This window comes from Oryza glaberrima, chromosome 8 (assembly GCF_000147395.1).
Source record: "Oryza glaberrima chromosome 8, OglaRS2, whole genome shotgun sequence".
Lineage (NCBI taxonomy): Eukaryota > Viridiplantae > Streptophyta > Magnoliopsida > Poales > Poaceae > Oryza > Oryza glaberrima.
In genome coordinates this window covers 20,261,148-20,279,623 of record NC_068333.1, presented here as the reverse complement: position 1 = coordinate 20,279,623, position 18,476 = coordinate 20,261,148, and the positions used below count along the sequence as shown (strand labels likewise).

The 18,476-nt window shown below is 43.0% G+C and overlaps 3 protein-coding genes across 3 annotated transcripts; 1 reads left to right on the top strand and 2 right to left on the bottom strand.

Annotated features, from left to right (window-relative positions):
- Positions 1–987: 987 nt before the first annotated feature.
- On the bottom strand, positions 988–2,739 carry LOC127781200 (STOREKEEPER protein-like). Its single transcript, XM_052308121.1, has one exon. It carries the CDS (start codon positions 2,606–2,608, stop codon positions 1,244–1,246), a length of 1,365 nt encoding a protein of 454 aa, XP_052164081.1. The 5' UTR covers positions 2,609–2,739; the 3' UTR covers positions 988–1,243.
- Positions 2,740–6,174: 3,435 nt separating this feature from the next.
- LOC127782629 (protein HVA22-like) lies at positions 6,175–7,515 on the bottom strand. Its single transcript, XM_052309898.1, has 5 exons — positions 7,344–7,515; positions 7,178–7,204; positions 6,952–7,074; positions 6,675–6,855; positions 6,175–6,521 (listed from the first exon to the last, which is right to left on the bottom strand). The coding sequence occupies exons 1-5, from the start codon at positions 7,388–7,390 to the stop codon at positions 6,498–6,500; spliced, it is 402 nt and encodes a 133-aa protein (XP_052165858.1). The 5' UTR covers positions 7,391–7,515; the 3' UTR covers positions 6,175–6,497.
- A 1,147-nt stretch (positions 7,516–8,662) lies between these two features.
- Positions 8,663–17,041, top strand: LOC127782347 (IAA-alanine resistance protein 1). Its single transcript, XM_052309517.1, has 11 exons — positions 8,663–9,606; positions 9,718–9,801; positions 9,897–9,946; positions 10,578–10,629; positions 11,383–11,487; positions 11,783–12,042; positions 13,411–13,563; positions 13,692–13,799; positions 14,667–14,768; positions 14,846–14,890; positions 15,549–17,041. The coding sequence occupies exons 1-11, from the start codon at positions 9,231–9,233 to the stop codon at positions 15,699–15,701; spliced, it is 1,488 nt and encodes a 495-aa protein (XP_052165477.1). The 5' UTR covers positions 8,663–9,230; the 3' UTR covers positions 15,702–17,041.
- Positions 17,042–18,476: the final 1,435 nt, after the last annotated feature.

Sequence of the window (18,476 nt, the reverse complement as noted above, 5' to 3'; positions counted from 1 at the left end):
TGCATATCTACATCAAATTGGTGTTAGGCAAGGTTCACTCAACAGCTTCAATGATAAACACGTCTGATTGGGCTATTTGACTACTGGCAGACTGGCAGACTTTTGTTATCTGACAGACACAAGGGCAAACGATGTTTCATATTCAAGCATGGAATACATGAATAGTCTAGCTTGAGCTGACATTGTCATGCTTTTGATCACCAAAATAAAGTCCTGTTGTATGACCACATCATGTTAAAAGACCAAGGATGAGGAGCTACTAACCCAAGTAGGTTGAATGCCTCGTAAAACATATAGAAGCAATGGAAGTAATATAAAACTAGATCTCCTTCTTAGAAGGGGCCAAATAATGCACAGGAGAGCAACAAGTTCCATGTCATGAGTGCTAGCCCATTGGATGCCCATAAGTAGCTTGAGCCACAGGCAACACAATCAATGCAACTTCACGCAGATAAAAATGAATGCTACAGTAAGTGCCATTAGCAAAGACAACAAAAATGGGTACCCTTTACAGTACCACTAGTTCTTCAGTAAAGCTCATGACTCCTAGATTCTATGAGTATTGGACAACTTCCCACATAACACAAACACTTACATGACTCTCGAATATCACTATCCAGATTGCTTATCCAACTATAATCACAGTTATTGGTCCGAGTGCTCATAATATACCACTATCATCCCTATATAACTACACACATTCCTTTAGGTATGAAATTTCAATGTCTTCCTAGCGTCTGATGATTGCATATCTAGAAAGAAGCATCATCAAACCAAGAATTAAGCTAACAAGCCATAGGCCTATAAAACTGACACTGACAGTCATGAGGGTTGACTCACAGATAACTTCAGCAAATGCTGTATTTCAGTTCTTTCTGCAGGAACTAAGCAAGCATTAAGACATATTCTGCATTAGTTTAAATGCAAACTTCCCCACTTAACAATGTAACTTAAAAGAAAAATGAAATAAGCATCTACACCAAAATGTAAGCATTCATAGTAAAGATATAATAGATAGCTCATAAGCTAGCACCTAAGCAACATAACGCATAAGCTTCGACATGCCTAATTTTGATTGAGGCAAGTATGTCCTTGTCCACAAAAGTTAACATAACCAAAGATCTATATCCATAACATCAGAATGAGACTACTCCAGGCACCAGCAACAGTGATCACCTTTTTAAGCGGCATTCTCACCAGACAATGCCCTCCAAAACCCAAAAGTATGTCAATTGCAACCTACTCAAAGATCAGAGCCCTCCAGCGCATCAAGCACCATCTTGATCGTCTCCTTCATCAGGTCCATCCGACGCAGCTGCTGCCTTATCTCTGAGAGCCTAAACCTGTTCAGCTTCTCCTCCATTGCCCGTGCCCTTGAACCATCAAGCACACCAAAGGCCTTCCTGAACGCAGTCCCACTTGGGTGCTCCTTGGACAGCTCCTCGACAGCCTCCCAAAGGTAAGGATACATGTCCTTCCCCTTGTCAGCAACATCACCCTTCCCACTGCCATTGCCATGGACACTCCTACCCCCAGTCACAGCATTCCCATTCCCATTTGCTACAACAATGGCCTTCAGCCTCCTGTTCCTGTGATCACGGTCGTCCCACCCACTCTCCATGTCCTCATCACTATCATCTCTGCTCCCTTGCTCCTCATCACTCTGTACCACCTCAGCATTCTCATACACACGACCACCACCACCTCCACCTCCACCTCCACTACCAGCGCCAGCACCACCACTCTTTGTACCCCAAACTTTCTTGCTAAGTTCGTAAACCTCACGGTCATGCTCAGTTGGCAAGTCCGGATCCCGCCCGCTCTTGGTAACACGGGTCAAGATCAAATTGTACTTGTGTTTGAGCCGCCGGACCTTATCACTGAGCTGGGTAGTGGATGCCTTAACACTAAGCTGCCCGCGAATCATATTGTGTAGCTTGCCTGTGTCCTGAGAGGACCCCGGGAGCGCGCCGTTCTTGGCGCGGTAGGAGATGAGGGCACGCAGTATGGTGACCTCATCTTGGGGGTTCCAAACCCTGGGCGGACGCTTGTGCTGCTCCGGCGAGTGCTGGGTGGGGGAGCTGCGGGGGCGCTTGGAGCGCCTCTGGGACTGGGAGGATGCCGCGGCCGGGCGGCGGGACGCGTCCATGGGACGCGAGCTGATGGGCTTGACGCCGGTGGCCTCGACGCGGGAGGAGCGGCGGGAGCGAGGGGGCGGCGTGGCGTTGCCCTCGTCGTCGCCGTCGTCGAACGCCGGGGCCGCCGCGGCCTCAGCGGCCTCGGCGGTGGCGGCGGCGGAGTTGTCGGAGTCGGAGTGGAGGCGAGGGGAGCGCTCGCGGCTGCGCCTCGGGGAGGCGAGGCGGGCGTCGGCGTCGGCGCCGGCGTCGGAGTCGGACGCGGCCACGAAGTCGACGGCGGCGGAGGCCGGGGTGGAGGAGAGCACGGCGGCGTTGTGGGGAGGGGTCTTGGATCGGGAGCGGGACGGGGAGGCGCTCCGGGAGGGGGAGCGCGACCTCGACGGGGAGCGGCGGCGGCCCGCCCCGCCCGCCTCGCCGTCGGACGCCTCGGAGGCCGAGCCCGACGCGGCGGCCGGGCGCTTCGGGGCCATGGCGAGTGGGTGGGGGCTTGGAGGATTAGGGTTTTGAGGTTTTAACGCTTTGTGCGTTTCTTTCCCCTCGATGAGATCGATTTCTCGCCGCTCTCCTCTCTACCCCCCTCTCTCCTCTATCACGCGGCCCGCGGGGATGCGGTTGCGGCCTTGCGGGAGCAGCCAAGACGGCGACACCGAGAGAGAGAGAGAGACCCAACCCAAACCCAGTGACACGCGCGACGCGCAGCGCGCAACATCGCAACGCCACGCAGCGGCGTGTGTGTTCCGTGCGGTCGCTGAACAACCTGATTAGCCGAGCGGCCGAGTAGCTGTAAGAGCAAGTTTAAAATAGTATAGCCAACTAATAGGTCCAATTTATTTATAGTCAATTTAATAGCTTATTTATACAATAGTTACATACTACACTATTAATAACTGGTCCCACCTGTCATACACACTGTGTCTTAGAGTCCGTGCTACAGCTGGCTACAAATCTATAGCCCGCTGCTCTTCTCTCTCGTTATTTATCTTCTTAAAATGTGTTTGCAGCTGGTTTATAGCCTGCTATTGTACCTGCTCTAAGCACTAAGCAGTTTCGGAGTCAGCGACGCCGCTAAGCTCGAACAATTATAAAAATAAACTTTAATAATTGATCATTTTCTTTAGGATATAATCCCTCCGTCACAAAATAAACCACGCATTCTAATACAACTCTGGTTGGATTCATTATATTATGATGTGCTATATTATAATACGAGGTTAATTTATTTTAAAATGGATGAGTAAATGGTTATCAGTAAAGGAGATGACAGCGGTGGAGCCTAGGCGGTCGCTCAATCTTGTTAGGAGGTGGCTTTGCTGCTGGTTGAAAGTTAGGCTTGGTTGTCTTTTAAACTAATAAGGTGAAAACTACCTTATGAACCAAAATTACACATGTAAAATAAAAAAAAATAGTGTTTCTAAAAGGTGTGTTTTAGTGATAAGCCCATGATATTGTCGAGCTTAGATAAAATGGAGTGTGCCAGTCACCGAGACATTTTTTATATATATTTAACAATGAAAATATTAGCGGTGAAGTCTTGGGTAACCACCTAATAACAAACTCGAGATTTGGCTTTGCCGCTAGTATGCTGCTGCTAAGGTTAAAGTATAGTCTTTTGGGGATAACTAAGTATGATGGATGAATGGTAATACAAAAGGTTGCGATTGATAATAATTTATACTCCCTCCGTTTCAAAATGTTTGACACCATTGATTTTTTAGCACATATTTGACCGTTCGTTTTATTCAAAAAAAATCTATGAAATATATAAAATTATATGTGTACATGAAAGTATATTTAACAATGATTCAAATGATATGAAATGAATAAATAATTACTTAAAACTTTTTAATAAGATGAATAATCAAACACGTACTAAAAAGTCAACGGTGTCAAACATTTTGAAACGGAGGAGTATATAGCTAATGAATTAAGCTATTTGTTTGAGTCTCGGAGTTATGATTACAATAGATTTAATTATGGGCTTAGAAGTACTTGTGTGGATAGACTAATATGAGCACGAAACATAAATATTTGGCGGTCATACGGTGCTATGTTTAAAACAAATGAGTTTTCACACCGGATTAGTTATGACATTAATTTAAGATATCTTTAATGAAAGAACAACTAAAATGTGATATTTGTTAAACTGCTCAACATAGCTCATCAAATAGAAAAGTAAATTATACACATAGTTAGGCTCGTAAGAAATTCAAACTCGTCTTGACAAAGTTTGCGAGCTTGATCTTGTGCCTGGACTCGTTAAGAGCTCGATTTCTCTATACTTTGTACTATTTACCAACACACATGTAGTCAGCCTGTAACGGGAAAAGATCGGTGGTGACAAACAAGACACCAATCCTGGTTCTGACTTGTCTCGTATCTCACTTGATCAGATAGGCTACATAACCATACGGTATGTACCCTATCTGACATTACTTTTAAGTGATAGAGTACCTGCTAAAAATACTCTTAATTATTCTACGTTCGTGCATATCCTTATACCTATCACTTAATTATTCTATGTCCGTGCATATCTTTATATCGATCGATACACTACATAAGCCCCTCACACACACGCACCACACCACTCTTCAAAAGGGAAACGTAGTCGGGGTGGAATACATGATTGCTTAATTTGTTTGGTTCTTCCACTCGCAGAATGGTAGTACCAGATACTGTTACATTTCTTTGATTTCTCTTCTTTTCTTTTGCTTTGCGAGGACCACTTGTTTGGTTCAACGACGTGTAATCAGATACAGAGAAAGACAAGCTAATAATAAACTCACCTTAATTAAAGATTGATTCCTTCTCGCCGGCAATGCGGCAAACGCTTTGGCGCTCTATTGGAGCCATAGGCAGGTGGGCACCACCACAACAGGTCCTTCTCGAACAGCAAAACGACGAGATGTTCACCGTCGACGTCACAAGAACAATGATAAAAACTACTCCTCCGTTCTTATTTACACTTATTTTGGAACTGTATTTATTTTGAACGTATTTTGGGGCTGTATTTATTTTGGAACGCCGGAAGTATGGGGTTTGAAAAAACGAGAATATTAGAAAAGAATCTAATGGTTAGAGACCCACTCAACAATGTAATTTTAGAAATAGCAGTGCCAGATGCAACACAGGGAATAACCAAGTCTATTACAATAGTGGAGTGGTTTTGAGGTGGAAGATGAAAGGATACAAGGGCTAGAAGGTTCTAGTAGCTTCTAGACTAGTAGAGAAGAAGGGAGATAGAGGAGAGATTGACAAAGAGGCCAGCTAGCCTTCAGGTCGCCGCCGCCGCCGCCGTTCGCTGCCTTGGCCAAATGAATCTGTTCGTTCCCTCTCATATATTTTTCAGTTTGGGCTTGCTTGGGCTTCTTGGCGATGGGCTGCGTGGTGCAGCCAGCAGCCCATGTGCAGCCCACCCGAGTCACTGACACTACTATCAAATAATTAGAAGATGTGAGGTTTCAAACTTAGGTTGTCTCGCTCACCACGGTGAGCCTTCGAACTCAGATCTCTAGCCCACCTATACATTTGTCGACAAATTTTCTCCTAAAAATTTGACAGATGTAATTAAAGTACAATCGTAGTGTAATTACATTGTAACTTGCATGCAACTACAGTGTAACTTGTATATAAGTTTCACGTAATTTTGAATCATTAAATCTATTACAAGATTTGTTTTGGTGAGGAAGAAAAAAAATCACAGCACACACATATGTGTAAGGATTTGTTCCCACAACTTCTATTTTACCGAAATAACATATCACAAATAACATATCACAGAGAGATTTTTGAAAGTTACATACAAGTTACACTATTGTTACAGTGTAGTTATATGCAAGTTTCTATAGTTACAGTGTAATTATATGCAAGTTACATTGTAATTAGACTACGATTATACTGTAATTATATCTGTAAAATTTTTGAAGAAAATTTGTTTCAAAAATTTGTCGATAAATATTAGCAAAATCGCGGCACAGTTATGGCGAGAACGATGAGCTTGATTTGCGGATACCTGTCGTACTTGGATTGCTATTGGGCTGTAATCTAGGTACGTGGAAGTACCATGTAAATATTATTTCTTCGAAATCGATTATCGGTTGATCAGGATTATCAATGCAGTGAACACTCAGCACTGTAACGCTGTTAAGTGCCTCAACTCAAAACAGACCAGTACACATTCCCCCTACAGCAGAAACTACAGTAGTAGCTAATCTTTCACAGTTCAGATTTCAGATATAGTACATATGGGGTACTCCCAAATGTTTCTCGACAGAATACCATGGCGTTTCTATCATACATCAGCAATTAATCTAGAGCAGCCAAGCTTCCGGTTCGCTCAGATCATCTCCCCTGATGTCCCCATCAGTGCCCATGATCGTGCTCAGCCTGCATGTATATTTTCCATCAGGGAATCAGACTTCGTCAGAACAGCACACCACACATGACTCTTTGCTTAATTTTCATATTTAGATCTCTGCTTGTCTACACATCAAGAGAACACGCAAAAATTATACTGTCACAGAGATAATCAGTAATTACCTTGGCAATGTGCACCTTGTGATCTTCGCCGGCGGTGACGGTGGCGGCGGCGCCGCCCCTGGCGCGGTACTTCCTGAGCTGCTCCCTGACGAGCTTCTCGTAGATGAAGGAGGCGCCCTTGAACTGCGGGAGCACCAGCCACGCCACGAACAGCACCTTCACCGGATACCACACCGGAATCCTGCACGATCAAGGATCACCAGCGAAGTACAGACCAGTTCGTGTTCAGTTCAGTTGAGTCATCAGCACCTAATTGATTTGTTAGGTGTTTAATTACCAGTAGAGGACAGGCTCGGCGACCATCTCCAGGAGGGTGATGAAGGAGTAGAGGATCCAGTAGGCCAGCCACTGCTCGTCGTCAACCTTGGTCGGGCTCTCCATCGCGCAGATGGACGCGTACCTGCACTCAGTCGATTACCAGTACGCACAAGAACAGTGCACATGAACCAAACTATAATTACTAACGATGAGATATCCGTAGATAAAATCGTGGCTGTACTTACAGCGGATAGAGAAGCGTGATGCTTGGCCTGCAAACAGGGAGAGATCATATAAACCAGTCAGACATCTCACTTGCTCAACAGCTCAAGCCTAAAGATGAAGAACGAACTAACGGTGTAAAGCAAATCACAAAAATGAAACTGAAAGTGCAGATTAATTCAGAGATACCCAGCAATTGAGTTGAGGTGGGTGATGATCGCCCATGTCTTGCCCATCTCTCTCCTCTCCCGATCGATCGATGGAATCAGCACCAATTGGATGTCTTCTCTGAAGCCTGTGGCTTGTTTCTGAGCTGAAAAGAAGACGAGACCTCAGGGAGAAGCAAGGTGCTACTACTCTGGATCCACCAACATCAACTCGACACCGCGAGAGATACGCTGCTTTTATACAGGCGTGTACTAGCTAGGTGGCAGTGGCATCTGGTGCCAAGCTTGTACGTGGCGTCCATGGATTTCTTTGCTCGCAGATCAACGTGACAGTGACTGTAGTCTGTAGTGCGAAAGAGTCGAGAGTTAAAGCGACCGGATTGCTTTACGGTTCTCGGAGGGGCTTGACTTGTGGTCTCTGGCAGGCACCATTGGGGCTGGGTGCCACGTGGAGGGCCCTGCCGACACGTGTGCTGAGGGAGGGCGGCACTCGTGTCAGCACATGGGAACCCCAGTACCGACGGAAGAAGCTCCCCTACCTTATCCATCGACCATGCGCCGGGATTGAGAGAAGGAAGTTCTGAGCTTATGAGTGTTGTGACTTTTGTCCATTCTTTCGTTTCGCCCAGTCCATTCGAGGCAAAGCACCTGGCGATCGAACAACGTACTAGAATGTCCTGTGCTTGGAGAGTTCAGTGATTCACAGTGATCAAGCCTGAACATGTCTACTACTCCTCTAGAATGGCAACATGAGTCCTGGATCTGTTTACTTCGAGGATTACTTGATCGGTTCCACGTACCAGTCAAGGCTTTTATCGGTTTCTCATCACATGATACCGCCTATCACAGACAGGAAGCTCCATAATTCATGGGCGGCGTCGGTGAAGCGGTGCCATGTCTCCTGGTTACGAAGAACAGAGGATGGGGCTAATCAGCTAATCTCAGTTCGTCAGCAGCTACGGTACGTGTTCGAGAGAGCCCGGCCGGCTGCACCTTTCGCTAAGGCCGTGTGTTTAGATCACGTCAAAATTAAAAGTTTTGTTGAAATTGAAACGATGTAATAAAAAAGTTAAAAGTTTATATGTATAGAAAAATTTTGATGTGATGGAAAAGTTTGGAACTAAATCTTAGTCAGAATGACACGAAAGGATCGAATGTTGCTCGGAGAACTTTTGCTCCGGAAGTCCAAAAGATCGACCGGCCATCCGCACTACCCACCGCTGTCGCTGGAACTTTGTTGCTTATAAGTATATTTAGTACTCGAATGCATCCCGGGCGTCCTCGCCATGATCGACCAGTCTCTGAACTTTATAGCTTTTCCTGAACTCTATAGAAATGAACATGGATTTTGTGCCTTGCGTTGCTCGTTTCACTGCCTCACTGACGCCCTCTTGCAACATCTCGCTTCCCTGATGACCTCCATCAACTGCAATCCTGCAACCCTGCATCATTCTCCAATCAACCGTCCACTTCAGTCATACTCCGTAGTCCGTACAATCTCACCATCAAACCAAACCAGATATCTCCTCTGAATTTCGCGTGATCTCCTCGTCTCGTCTGCTATGCTACAGAGTGCTCCAAGAACACTCACTTTGTTCTCCACTGACACAAAAGCGTACGGCAGAAGCTTCCGACTCGATCGACTCGAGGATCATCCGAGCCGCGATCCGAAAATTTTCAGCAGAGGCAGTTAACGCTGGTTAATTATTATTTTTTCAGTATTTTTTTTGGAGTTAATTGAGGGGCGGTAATATATAATTAGGGGAGAGGAGAGAGAGATGGACGTGGTAACATTCGGTGTGGTAGTGGGTATACTCGTCCTCCTCTTCGTGCTCGTCCTCGTCGTCACCATCGAGGGCGTCTGCAAGCGCCGCTCCTCCTCCTGATTCCGCCGCTGTCGCTAGCCCTAATGCGCGGGGGCCTCCTCGTCCTGCTCCTCCTCACCGCGGCCGTCGCCGGCGGCGGCGGCCACGAGGGCTCCTCCTCCTGCCCCTTCCACGCCCACGACGAGCCCCACGATGATCACCACCACGGCCACGGCCACGGCCACAGCTGCGGCGGCGGCGGGGACGACTCCCACCACGTGCACCATCATCACCATGGGCATGGGCATGGCCATGACGGCGGGATCCAGCGGCGGCTTCTCCCCGAGGAGCTCGCGGAGGAGGCGGATCTCGAGTTCGACTCCTTCGGCGACCACCACCACCACCACCATCACCATGAACACCACCACCACGACCACCACCATGGCCACGGCGACTTCCAGGCCGAGTTATCACCCTTGGGTTAGGCCTTTTTTTTGGGGGTTTAACTGTTCAATTTGGGTTGTTCTGGGCGAAATGTCGTTTTATGCTTGATTCGCTCTCGCGTGATTGAGAAATTTGGGGATTGGGTAGGTATGTGGCTGAGTGCCATGGGATGCTCGCTTCTGGTCAGCATGGCGTCGCTCGTCTGCCTCGTCCTGCTCCCAGTAATCTTCTGTGAGTGTCCCCCAATTGGATGCTTGCAATTTTTTTGCTGATGATATTCGTGTGCTCAGTGCTCACGTTCTGTTTCTCTGATTTGCGTTTTACAGTCCAGGGGAAGCCGTCCAAGACCATGGTGGATTGCCTTGCCATCTTCGGGGTAAGTGTGGAGTTTCTAGTTATCAAAAAGTTTTTATTAGAACAAAACCCAAACTAGCAAATAGATCATTGACTGCAATTTAATCGAGTCTGAATGTTCTACTATGGTACCAGAATCAGCATAGTATGCCAATGGGCAATGCATATTGGAATTACAGTGCAGCTTGAGCTAGGTAATTTAGGTGGCTGTTGAATTTCAATTTTAGACAAATAAATGGCCACATCTGTACCAACTGAATGTCACATCCTATTTGTTATATTACATTGTGACTTTCTAGTTTGGGCATCAAGAAATTTAGTCAATGTTCTTCGCGATTTGTTTACTTGAAAGCCAGGGAAATGGTCCTACATTTTGTGCTTTTGAAATGTAGCAACTCAAAGTCTGTTGAGATGTTATTTCAGAAAACAAAACCATATGTATTTCTTGTTATTCTTGAACTTTGGAAAGTAATACCAAAGTTTCTTATTAATATATTTTTCCTTGGGGAATCCCATCTGCATTTCTGTATTCCTGAAGATTCAATGACATAACTCTGTGGGCAGTAATCATGTTAAGTTGTTAACAGCAATAGTCAATGTTACAACTTATGTATGTGTTTTTTTTTCTTGTTTGGGCTGTGATGATTCTGTAGGCAGGTGCGATGCTTGGGGATTCATTTCTTCATCAACTGCCACATGCCTTTGGTATATTCCTCAATAAACTGTTCATGCTTTTTTCCCCATCCAGTAAACTTTACATAACACCTGGTTTGGAGTATGAGTAACACAAAACCCGAAGTTATGGATATTGCTTCAATAAACCTAGGTTTTGGGGCAAAAGTTTCACAAAATCCTCAGTTTCTTTACATCTAGAACGATGTCAAAACCCCAAATGTCATCAGTTGCACTGTTGTTTCACTTTGAAATTGAAATTTGTGCAGAAGTACTATCAAATGATTCTCATTCCAATGTTACTTACGTTGCCAATTAAGCTGCCTGAATTGCATGTTGCTGAATTTTCAGGGAAATTTTGAATCATATGTTATATTGTCATGATGCACCAGAGAATCTTGATGAGCATCCAAATACTGTTTTTCTCCTGAACCATTGCTTCCTTTTCTTTTATGAACTTCAGAAAAACACTTAATAACACCTTTTGTTTCTATTTTGCCATCAAGGTTCCTCCTAATACTTATTGAGCACAATAGTATTATACTATTCCCTGTTTGGGACGTGGGGATTTTTGAAGTATTCCTGTGGGATTCACACTGCTTCCTTGGAAACTATAATAAAAGTCGCCGTGTTTGAAACAAGCTAAATATTGTATCTTTAGAGTTCCCTCTTTTATCTCTTGTTCACACAGTTATAAGTCTGTTGCCTTAGTATAGTGGCAAACTGTCATTGTGCCTTATTGGTACTCCTGGTTGTAACCTTTGTTGTTTTTCTGTTCCTAAACAGGTGGAGGGCATTCTCATACACATGATCATCAGAATCATAATCATTCTCATGAGCATTCACATGCACACTCTCTGGAAGATCTTTCTATTGGTTTATCTGTTCTATGTGAGTATACCCTGCATGTCTACACCAAATTCTGGTTTCTTTAGAAGATCTTTGGTACTAGTATTTGCTATTGCTCAAACTCAGATTTTTTTTTTTTTTTTGTTATTGATTGCCAGCTATACGTACTCAATATTTCTTGGATATTGATTGCTTCCTTTTACTGAACACATATAACTGAAAGGCCATTGAAATTTCAAAATAGTTATCCCTTGTTAACCAATATTTTTTTATTTATTTCATGCTATTAAATTCTAATATTGCTGTAACCCTGGAAACTTCCAATTCTTTGATGCAGTTGGCATTGTGTTGTTCTTTATTGTTGAGAAGATTGTGAGATATGTGGAAGACAATTCTCAGAAAGGGGCTCATGGCATGGGCCACCATCATCACCATCATAAACGACACGACAGGAGCGACAAGGCCAAGTTGAATCACGCAGAAAAGGATCATGAGGATAAAGGCGTAAATCAAGCAGAAAAGGAACCTTCGCATGATGGTGCAATTGAGAAAACAGATGGTGTAACTCGTGCTGATTCAAAATCTGCAATCCGTAAGGTACATTGAAGTATGGCTGATACAAACCTATGAAGCTATTTAATATATTTTCCAGAAGTCTTTGCTATCTTTTCTGGTTGTAATTGCAAAACTATTCATAGTGTTCATTTTATTTTTGGAAAATAAAAAGGCAATGGTAGTTGGCATGATTTAGGCACAAGAAATGCTATGGATAGGAAAGGTTCCTAAATAATTGAGGAGGGACCTTTTGCTTAGCTGTTCAGGGTCTGAAGCTTGTGTTAGAGAAATTATCTGCAACAACTGTGGCAAACAATATGTTTATGCAAGGTGGACTGAACAGTGAACACCAGCACCCAAATGAATACTTACAAAGCATGAAACACAACAAACAGCCAAAATGTGAAAGCCACCTGTTGTTGCCACACTTCCTAAATAGTTAGAAGGTTAACCATTACTTCTGGATTAACAGAAACTTAGGGCTGTTTGGATGAGAGGGATTACTCTAGTAAATTTTATGATTTAGTTCAAATTCGTATTAAATCATGATGATTTAAATCCAAAGCTCTATATTCAAGCAGACCACTAATGAATTGAAATGTGCAATTAATTTCTGAAAGGATACTGTGTAATAAAAAAAGAGAGTTGTTTTGGAAAACTGTTGAAGGCACACATATTGTGGTTGTAGTACTGTTTCTTTTGTTCTCTCAAGATATCTACTCTAATGTCCTTGTTAATATCCCACAGTTTTGTTCTTTGGTGCTATACATACTTACATGCCTGAAGTTAACTGTATTCATGAACTTTGTTGTTTTTTCTATTTTGGGGCATCACCATTTCTTTTTGTGATGCTGTTTTCCATAACCAGACTGTCATCTTTACCTGCAGAAAGTTACAGTGAACAAATGCCAATACATGATTCTAATTCTAATTTATATTCATTTTGGTGGATATCCGATGATCTCACAATAGTTTATTTCTTCTCCGCACTTCTGTCACTGTCCCACTATACTAGGTATTTGTCACCAAGTTCTTATAGTGCATTTCCATTTTGAGAAAAATGGAAGTAATGTGCATCAGTATATCACAACTTGTTTCGGAGAATTATTGCCAGTTAGGCCGGACGCTTCAGTTTGCCTCAGGTTTAGATGTTCTGGTAAAGGAAAATGTGGGGTGGTAGCTTGTAATTGGAATTTTAGTAGCTTTCTCGTGTAATAGTTTGCTAGCTTTTTTAAAGAGAACAGTGGGACCAAGATGGTCCAACTGGACATATGTATATATTAGAAATAAAGAAAACAGATAGTTTGCATGCTTGACCGTTTTGTGAAGTTCATTTTGTTTTATTTATGCAAATAGGCATTGTATGATCGCATGCCAGCTTATGGACTTAATGTCTTCTCTGATGAACAGAGGGGCTTATCTTCTGGTTCCAATTCCGCTGATAGAGAGCCTGTCAATTCTGAAAGTGACCCTGCCCCTAACAAAGCATTATCAAGTGAAGATTCCTCTGTTTCCAATTCGAATATGGTGTTCGGCTACCTCAACCTTTTCTCAGATGGTGTTGTAAGTCTATGATCTGAGTACTATTGCATTGCAGCCAAACTATGTTTTTTCTTGCACAATTTTCTTCAGTAGGTTGTATTTTGATGAGAAATTCCGATAAGGCAATAACAATTATATGAATAATGCAGCATAACTTTACTGATGGGATGGCCCTAGGGAGTGCTTTTCTGCTACATGGTTCTGTTGGAGGATGGTCGAGAACTCTATTTCTGCTTGCACATGAACTTCCTCAAGAGGTTACTTTCCTCCCCTTAGGTTAACTGAAATTTCAGATACAGTATTTACAATTCTGTTGACCTCATTAATCCTCATATTACTTTGTCGCAATATTACATGGTATTAGTATAAATGTGACTTAAGCCTTTTATTTCATACATCAGTTCATGCTACAACTAACACGACATTCTGACCAGGACCAGTAAATTCTAATACTCCAGCCAGTCAAAAATATTTCACGTTTAGAACAAGATTTCGTCAAACAAATGCTATACATAGATTTACCTCAAAAAGTACTATCATTATGTCATAAACTTATTAGATTTTATAAATTTATTCTAGTATGACTGAATCTTTGTCTTAATGTCGAATGATTTTGACCAGAGGGGGTATCTTAACTAAGCTTTCTTATATCTATGGCCAACAAAAACTCAGAGCTCTGATTATAGAAAAAAGATGAATATTTTGTGCGGTGTAACATGAAAATTGCACCCAATAAATATATAAAAGATAACCTCTATCTGCTTGCTATTGACTCAACATTTTGTCCATGCAAATGATCACAACACAATGCAGGTCACAGTTTATATGTAAGAAATCAACTAGAAATGCTAGTATGTCACACTGAAATCAGTTTCTTGAGCTAATGTATTTATCTAGCTTGTTATCTCATGCTCAGAATAAATGGGAAATGGACCCAAGTGTTGTATGGTCTGTTGAAACCAGAAGTGTGACTAGTTTTCTTCCTCATGCCTCTTTTGTTTATGTACAGGATACTTTGTTCCATTCATCCATCCATCCATTGTTTCATTGGCGAAACGCTGTTATTGGCTCATACATAGCATGTTCCTACTAGCTTGGTTTTCTGATATACTTTTTTTTTTCAGGTCGGAGATTTTGGTATCCTGGTGCGCTCAGGATTCACTGTAACTAAAGCCCTATTTTTCAATTTTCTCTCTGCGTTGGTTGCTCTTGCTGGAACAGCACTGGTGAGTTTTTGTTTTATCCTCTCCGAAAAGGAACATTGCTGTTCTGAATTGAATGCTTATTGTACCCGCATGTGCAGGCATTGTCTTTGGGAAAAGATCCAGGGCATTCTTCTTTGATTGAGGTATGTTGTTTCTGTTTAAGTGGCTTTTATGTTCTAAACACCACCAAAGCCATCAGCATCCATCCATATTATCTGATAGAAATATACCCGTTTTTACTTTCTTTTGAAGGCAATCCGATTTTCTACACAACACGAAACTAGTCTGTGATTTGCTTCGTATTCTAAGCCAGCATGGCAATCATAAGTTCCTAATTGTTAGCTTATTTCATTCTCTGCTAGTCCACAATTTCCATGTTAATATTGGTCCTATGCAAGTCACTGTTGATGGCCTAAAGTAAAATCTTGCTCGCACCAATAAGCAATAAGCACTTTAGGTTTCCACCTTGTTGCTCGACTGCACTGACTTATCATGATGACACTTTGAATGTAACTGAGGATGATGAGAGCGAGACATCGAATGAATAGTTTGGGCATTGGATGGAATTGCATCAGTTGGATTTAAACTGTTGGCATTTTTGCTAAATCACAAACTGATTAGTTGTTTGAAGTACACAGATACCTTTAACTAGTTACTTCCATCTATTGGAGGGAAGTACCAAAAGCTTAATTTCCATCTATATTTATTGGATTGTTAAAATTGCATTATCTGTTTCCCTTGAGTATTGTCAATATTGTTCATTAGAGCTGATCCTGTACCCGGTAAATGATGCTTATACAGGGATTCACTGCTGGTGGCTTTATTTATATTGCTGTTGCTGGAGTCCTCCCAGAGATGAATGATCAGAAAACAACCGTCAAAAGCTCGATGATTCAGTTGGTTTCCCTGACAATGGGAATGCTGGTTGCCCTCGGCATATCTCTAGTAGAATGATGACTGAATTTCTGGTTGCAGCTTTAGGGCCTATTGTACTTAAGCCAAGCGGGTAATTCTTGAACAGCTCCAGCCTGTAAGATCAATTCTTCTCGATAGTTTCACCGACTGTGTTACAGAAATTTTGACAATTTTCAAAAAAAAAAAAAAGAGAGAAAATTTTACGACTAATCTTAGGTTGATTTGAGTCTTTATTACCATCGCACTAGGTGTTTTCATCTCAAACATTACCGGACCTTGAATCTTGTGATTATAGCTATATCAAGGTTTACATCAACATTAGTGCACTTGTTAAATGGAACTAGTCTGCAATGAGATTCCATTGAATTGTGTTGCACCCGTTTGAAAAGCAGATGTCCTTTGCTTTGGCATGAAGACATTGGAAACTTCTTAAAATATGGTTCTGTTTGCTTAAGCGCAATTCATGCCGACAAGCTGATTAGCTGAGCTCCGTCTTCTCCGTTTTCTCAGATTTCAGAGAAGCTAAACTGTAAGTGAAGCCCTTTTTTTTAATATAGGGAAGATGATTATATCTTCGGTTTCTGCTCCACGGATGCACTCAGCCACAGAGTAAGGTAAGGCATTCGAGACAATGTTTAATCAGGTAGCTCGGCACAGTGGCACCATCTCTAAAGATTTCATTGTTCTCCAAGTTCGAATGATGGCAAGAATAACAAGCATCACTACTCACTAGTAGATATGAGTACCTCTTACAATAAAACACATCCCTGTTGGCATCAACGGTAGATGTGAGTATGTGACCCATGACAGAATTAGTGGTAAGCACTGAATGGAACCATGGAAGTGCTGCGTTCATGGGCGTCTCAGGCTCTGAGTCTGCCATCTTGATTCCAGACATCGCCTTTCTAGTTTTCCTAGTTTCTGCACTGCTCCAATAGTAACTTCCCACATGGAACTGATCACTGATGAAGCAGACCGTTCGGTAAATCGACGGTGGTCACCCACCGGCGTCACCGGCAGGCTCGACCGGGAGATATGCCGATGGTCCTCCTCCCCCACCGGTTGATCTACCTCAGGTACAGTGCTGTCTCCCAACACATAAATGTTGTGCAGGGGTAGAGAGCCCATGGCAGAGAACGGATATGAAGGATCTCCAATAATTGCGTGTGTCGTCAGGGGGGAGGGGGGCAACAGCAACATGGTGGTCACGTTCTCGTGGATCCAAAACTCAAATATAGGTATAGACGCCAAAAGAACAATGAAATGTGTCCTTCAACCTTACTCTATTTTAGCCTCACTTTTTTTTTAAGTGCTTAGAGCATCTTTAAGAGAGTTATCAAAATTGGCTCTCATATATTCATATAAAGATCAGTCTCTCCATAATACTCTCTCCATCTCTTTCTTCACACTCCAACTGACTCCATCCCACTCTCCATGTTCTAATGGACATATTTATAAGGGTTATGATTTAATCCAAATAAGTTGTAACAATAATGGATTGTAGATGCTTTGATGAAGTCTGAGTTCCACTCGAGACACTGAAGGTTGTTGTTGGCCCGATCTTTCGGTGAGTTGTAGATAACTACGATTTGGGAGAAACATTGACGACCCGACTACAACCGTACGAGATATTGTTGTGTTACGCCTTAGCGATCGATACACCTCTCCGTGGGTTGTTGATCTTGCCGGTGCAGATCAACCTTATTCCTGCAACCAAATCGAAGAAACAAGTAAGAACAAGATAAAAGCAATCTGAATTGCAGATGAGAATTGAATATAAATGATAAGTTGGGGTTCCGTAACAAGTAAACCGGCGACCTAACCGATCACGGGATTACACGGCAAAGTAGCAAAGCTAAACTTTAATCTAAACAAAACCCAAGAAACCCTGAAGGGGTACCTACCTATTTATAGGGGTGGGAGGACGACCAAGAGGTGCCAAGAGTCGTTCTCCATCTGGTTGGGGCGCACCCCACATGGGCCCCACTTGGGCCGGGGTTCCAAACAAAGTTACAAGCCCAGAGGCCCAAGACAGATGACGCAACACCTTGCTTATGTGGTTGCGGCCAAATGACATGGAATTTGGTGATGAGGCTGGATCCGTTGGAAAGAGGGCTCCGAGAGCTTTCCATCAAGTACTCACGGGCCGAAAACGGAGGTCGTATGCAGATTTGGCGGCCGTTTGAAGTTAGCAGTGTAGCGGGTGGCCGAATCGGATTCCAGCACTTGGAGGACTTGATCTTGATATCTTCTTGTTCATCCATGATGTGTGCAATGGTTGTATCCATATTAGACATGATCACATCATGCTTGGATGGAGAGCTTGGATGAGTGGCCAAATTTGGCCAACAAGTGCGCTTGAATGACAATCCATTGAAGATAGCGCTTATCCATCTTTACTACTACTTCCGTTTCAGGTTATAAGACGTTTTGACTTTGGTCAAAGTTAAACTACTTCAAGTTTGACTAAGTTTAAAGTTAAACCACCACTAGCTCCGTCTTTGGTACTACCACCACTAGCTCTAGCCACATTTCTAGTAACTATATCTATTCACATGATAATTTCATAAATCTTAGTTACTTTTTTTTGGCAATTAGATCTCCGTCCAACTATCATCCTCTTTTCATGTAAAAATAACTCGTCACTCCTTAAACATACCACCCACCCCTATTCCAAACTTGTCACTGCTCGATTTGTGGCATATAAATACACAACGCGCTTTTCGAGCGTTGCCTAAAACCACCTCAATACTGGTGGCCTATTGCCCTCCTTTAATTTGTCTTGCGTTGTCTCCAATTCATCCAATTCCACAC

What these genes read in the sequence shown, in the direction of transcription:
- LOC127781200 (XM_052308121.1), bottom strand. Translation starts at nt 2,608, where the DNA reads ATGGCCCCGAAGCGCCCGGCCGCCGCGTCGGGCTCGGCCTCCGAGGCG.
- LOC127782629 (XM_052309898.1), bottom strand. Translation starts at nt 7,390, where the DNA reads ATGGGCAAGACATGGGCGATCATCACCCACCTCAACTCAATTGCTGG. An exon ending in CACCTCAACTCAATTGCTGG is followed by an intron (nt 7,205 to 7,343) that starts GTATCTCTGAAT and finishes CCCTGTTTGCAG; the next exon opens with GCCAAGCATCACGCTTCTCT. An exon ending in ATCACGCTTCTCTATCCGCT is followed by an intron (nt 7,075 to 7,177) that starts GTAAGTACAGCC and finishes GACTGAGTGCAG; the next exon opens with GTACGCGTCCATCTGCGCGA.
- LOC127782347 (XM_052309517.1), top strand. Translation starts at nt 9,231, where the DNA reads ATGCGCGGGGGCCTCCTCGTCCTGCTCCTCCTCACCGCGGCCGTCGCC. An exon ending in CACATGAACTTCCTCAAGAG is followed by an intron (nt 13,800 to 14,666) that starts GTTACTTTCCTC and finishes TTTTTTTTTCAG; the next exon opens with GTCGGAGATTTTGGTATCCT. An exon ending in GGCATTCTTCTTTGATTGAG is followed by an intron (nt 14,891 to 15,548) that starts GTATGTTGTTTC and finishes ATGCTTATACAG; the next exon opens with GGATTCACTGCTGGTGGCTT.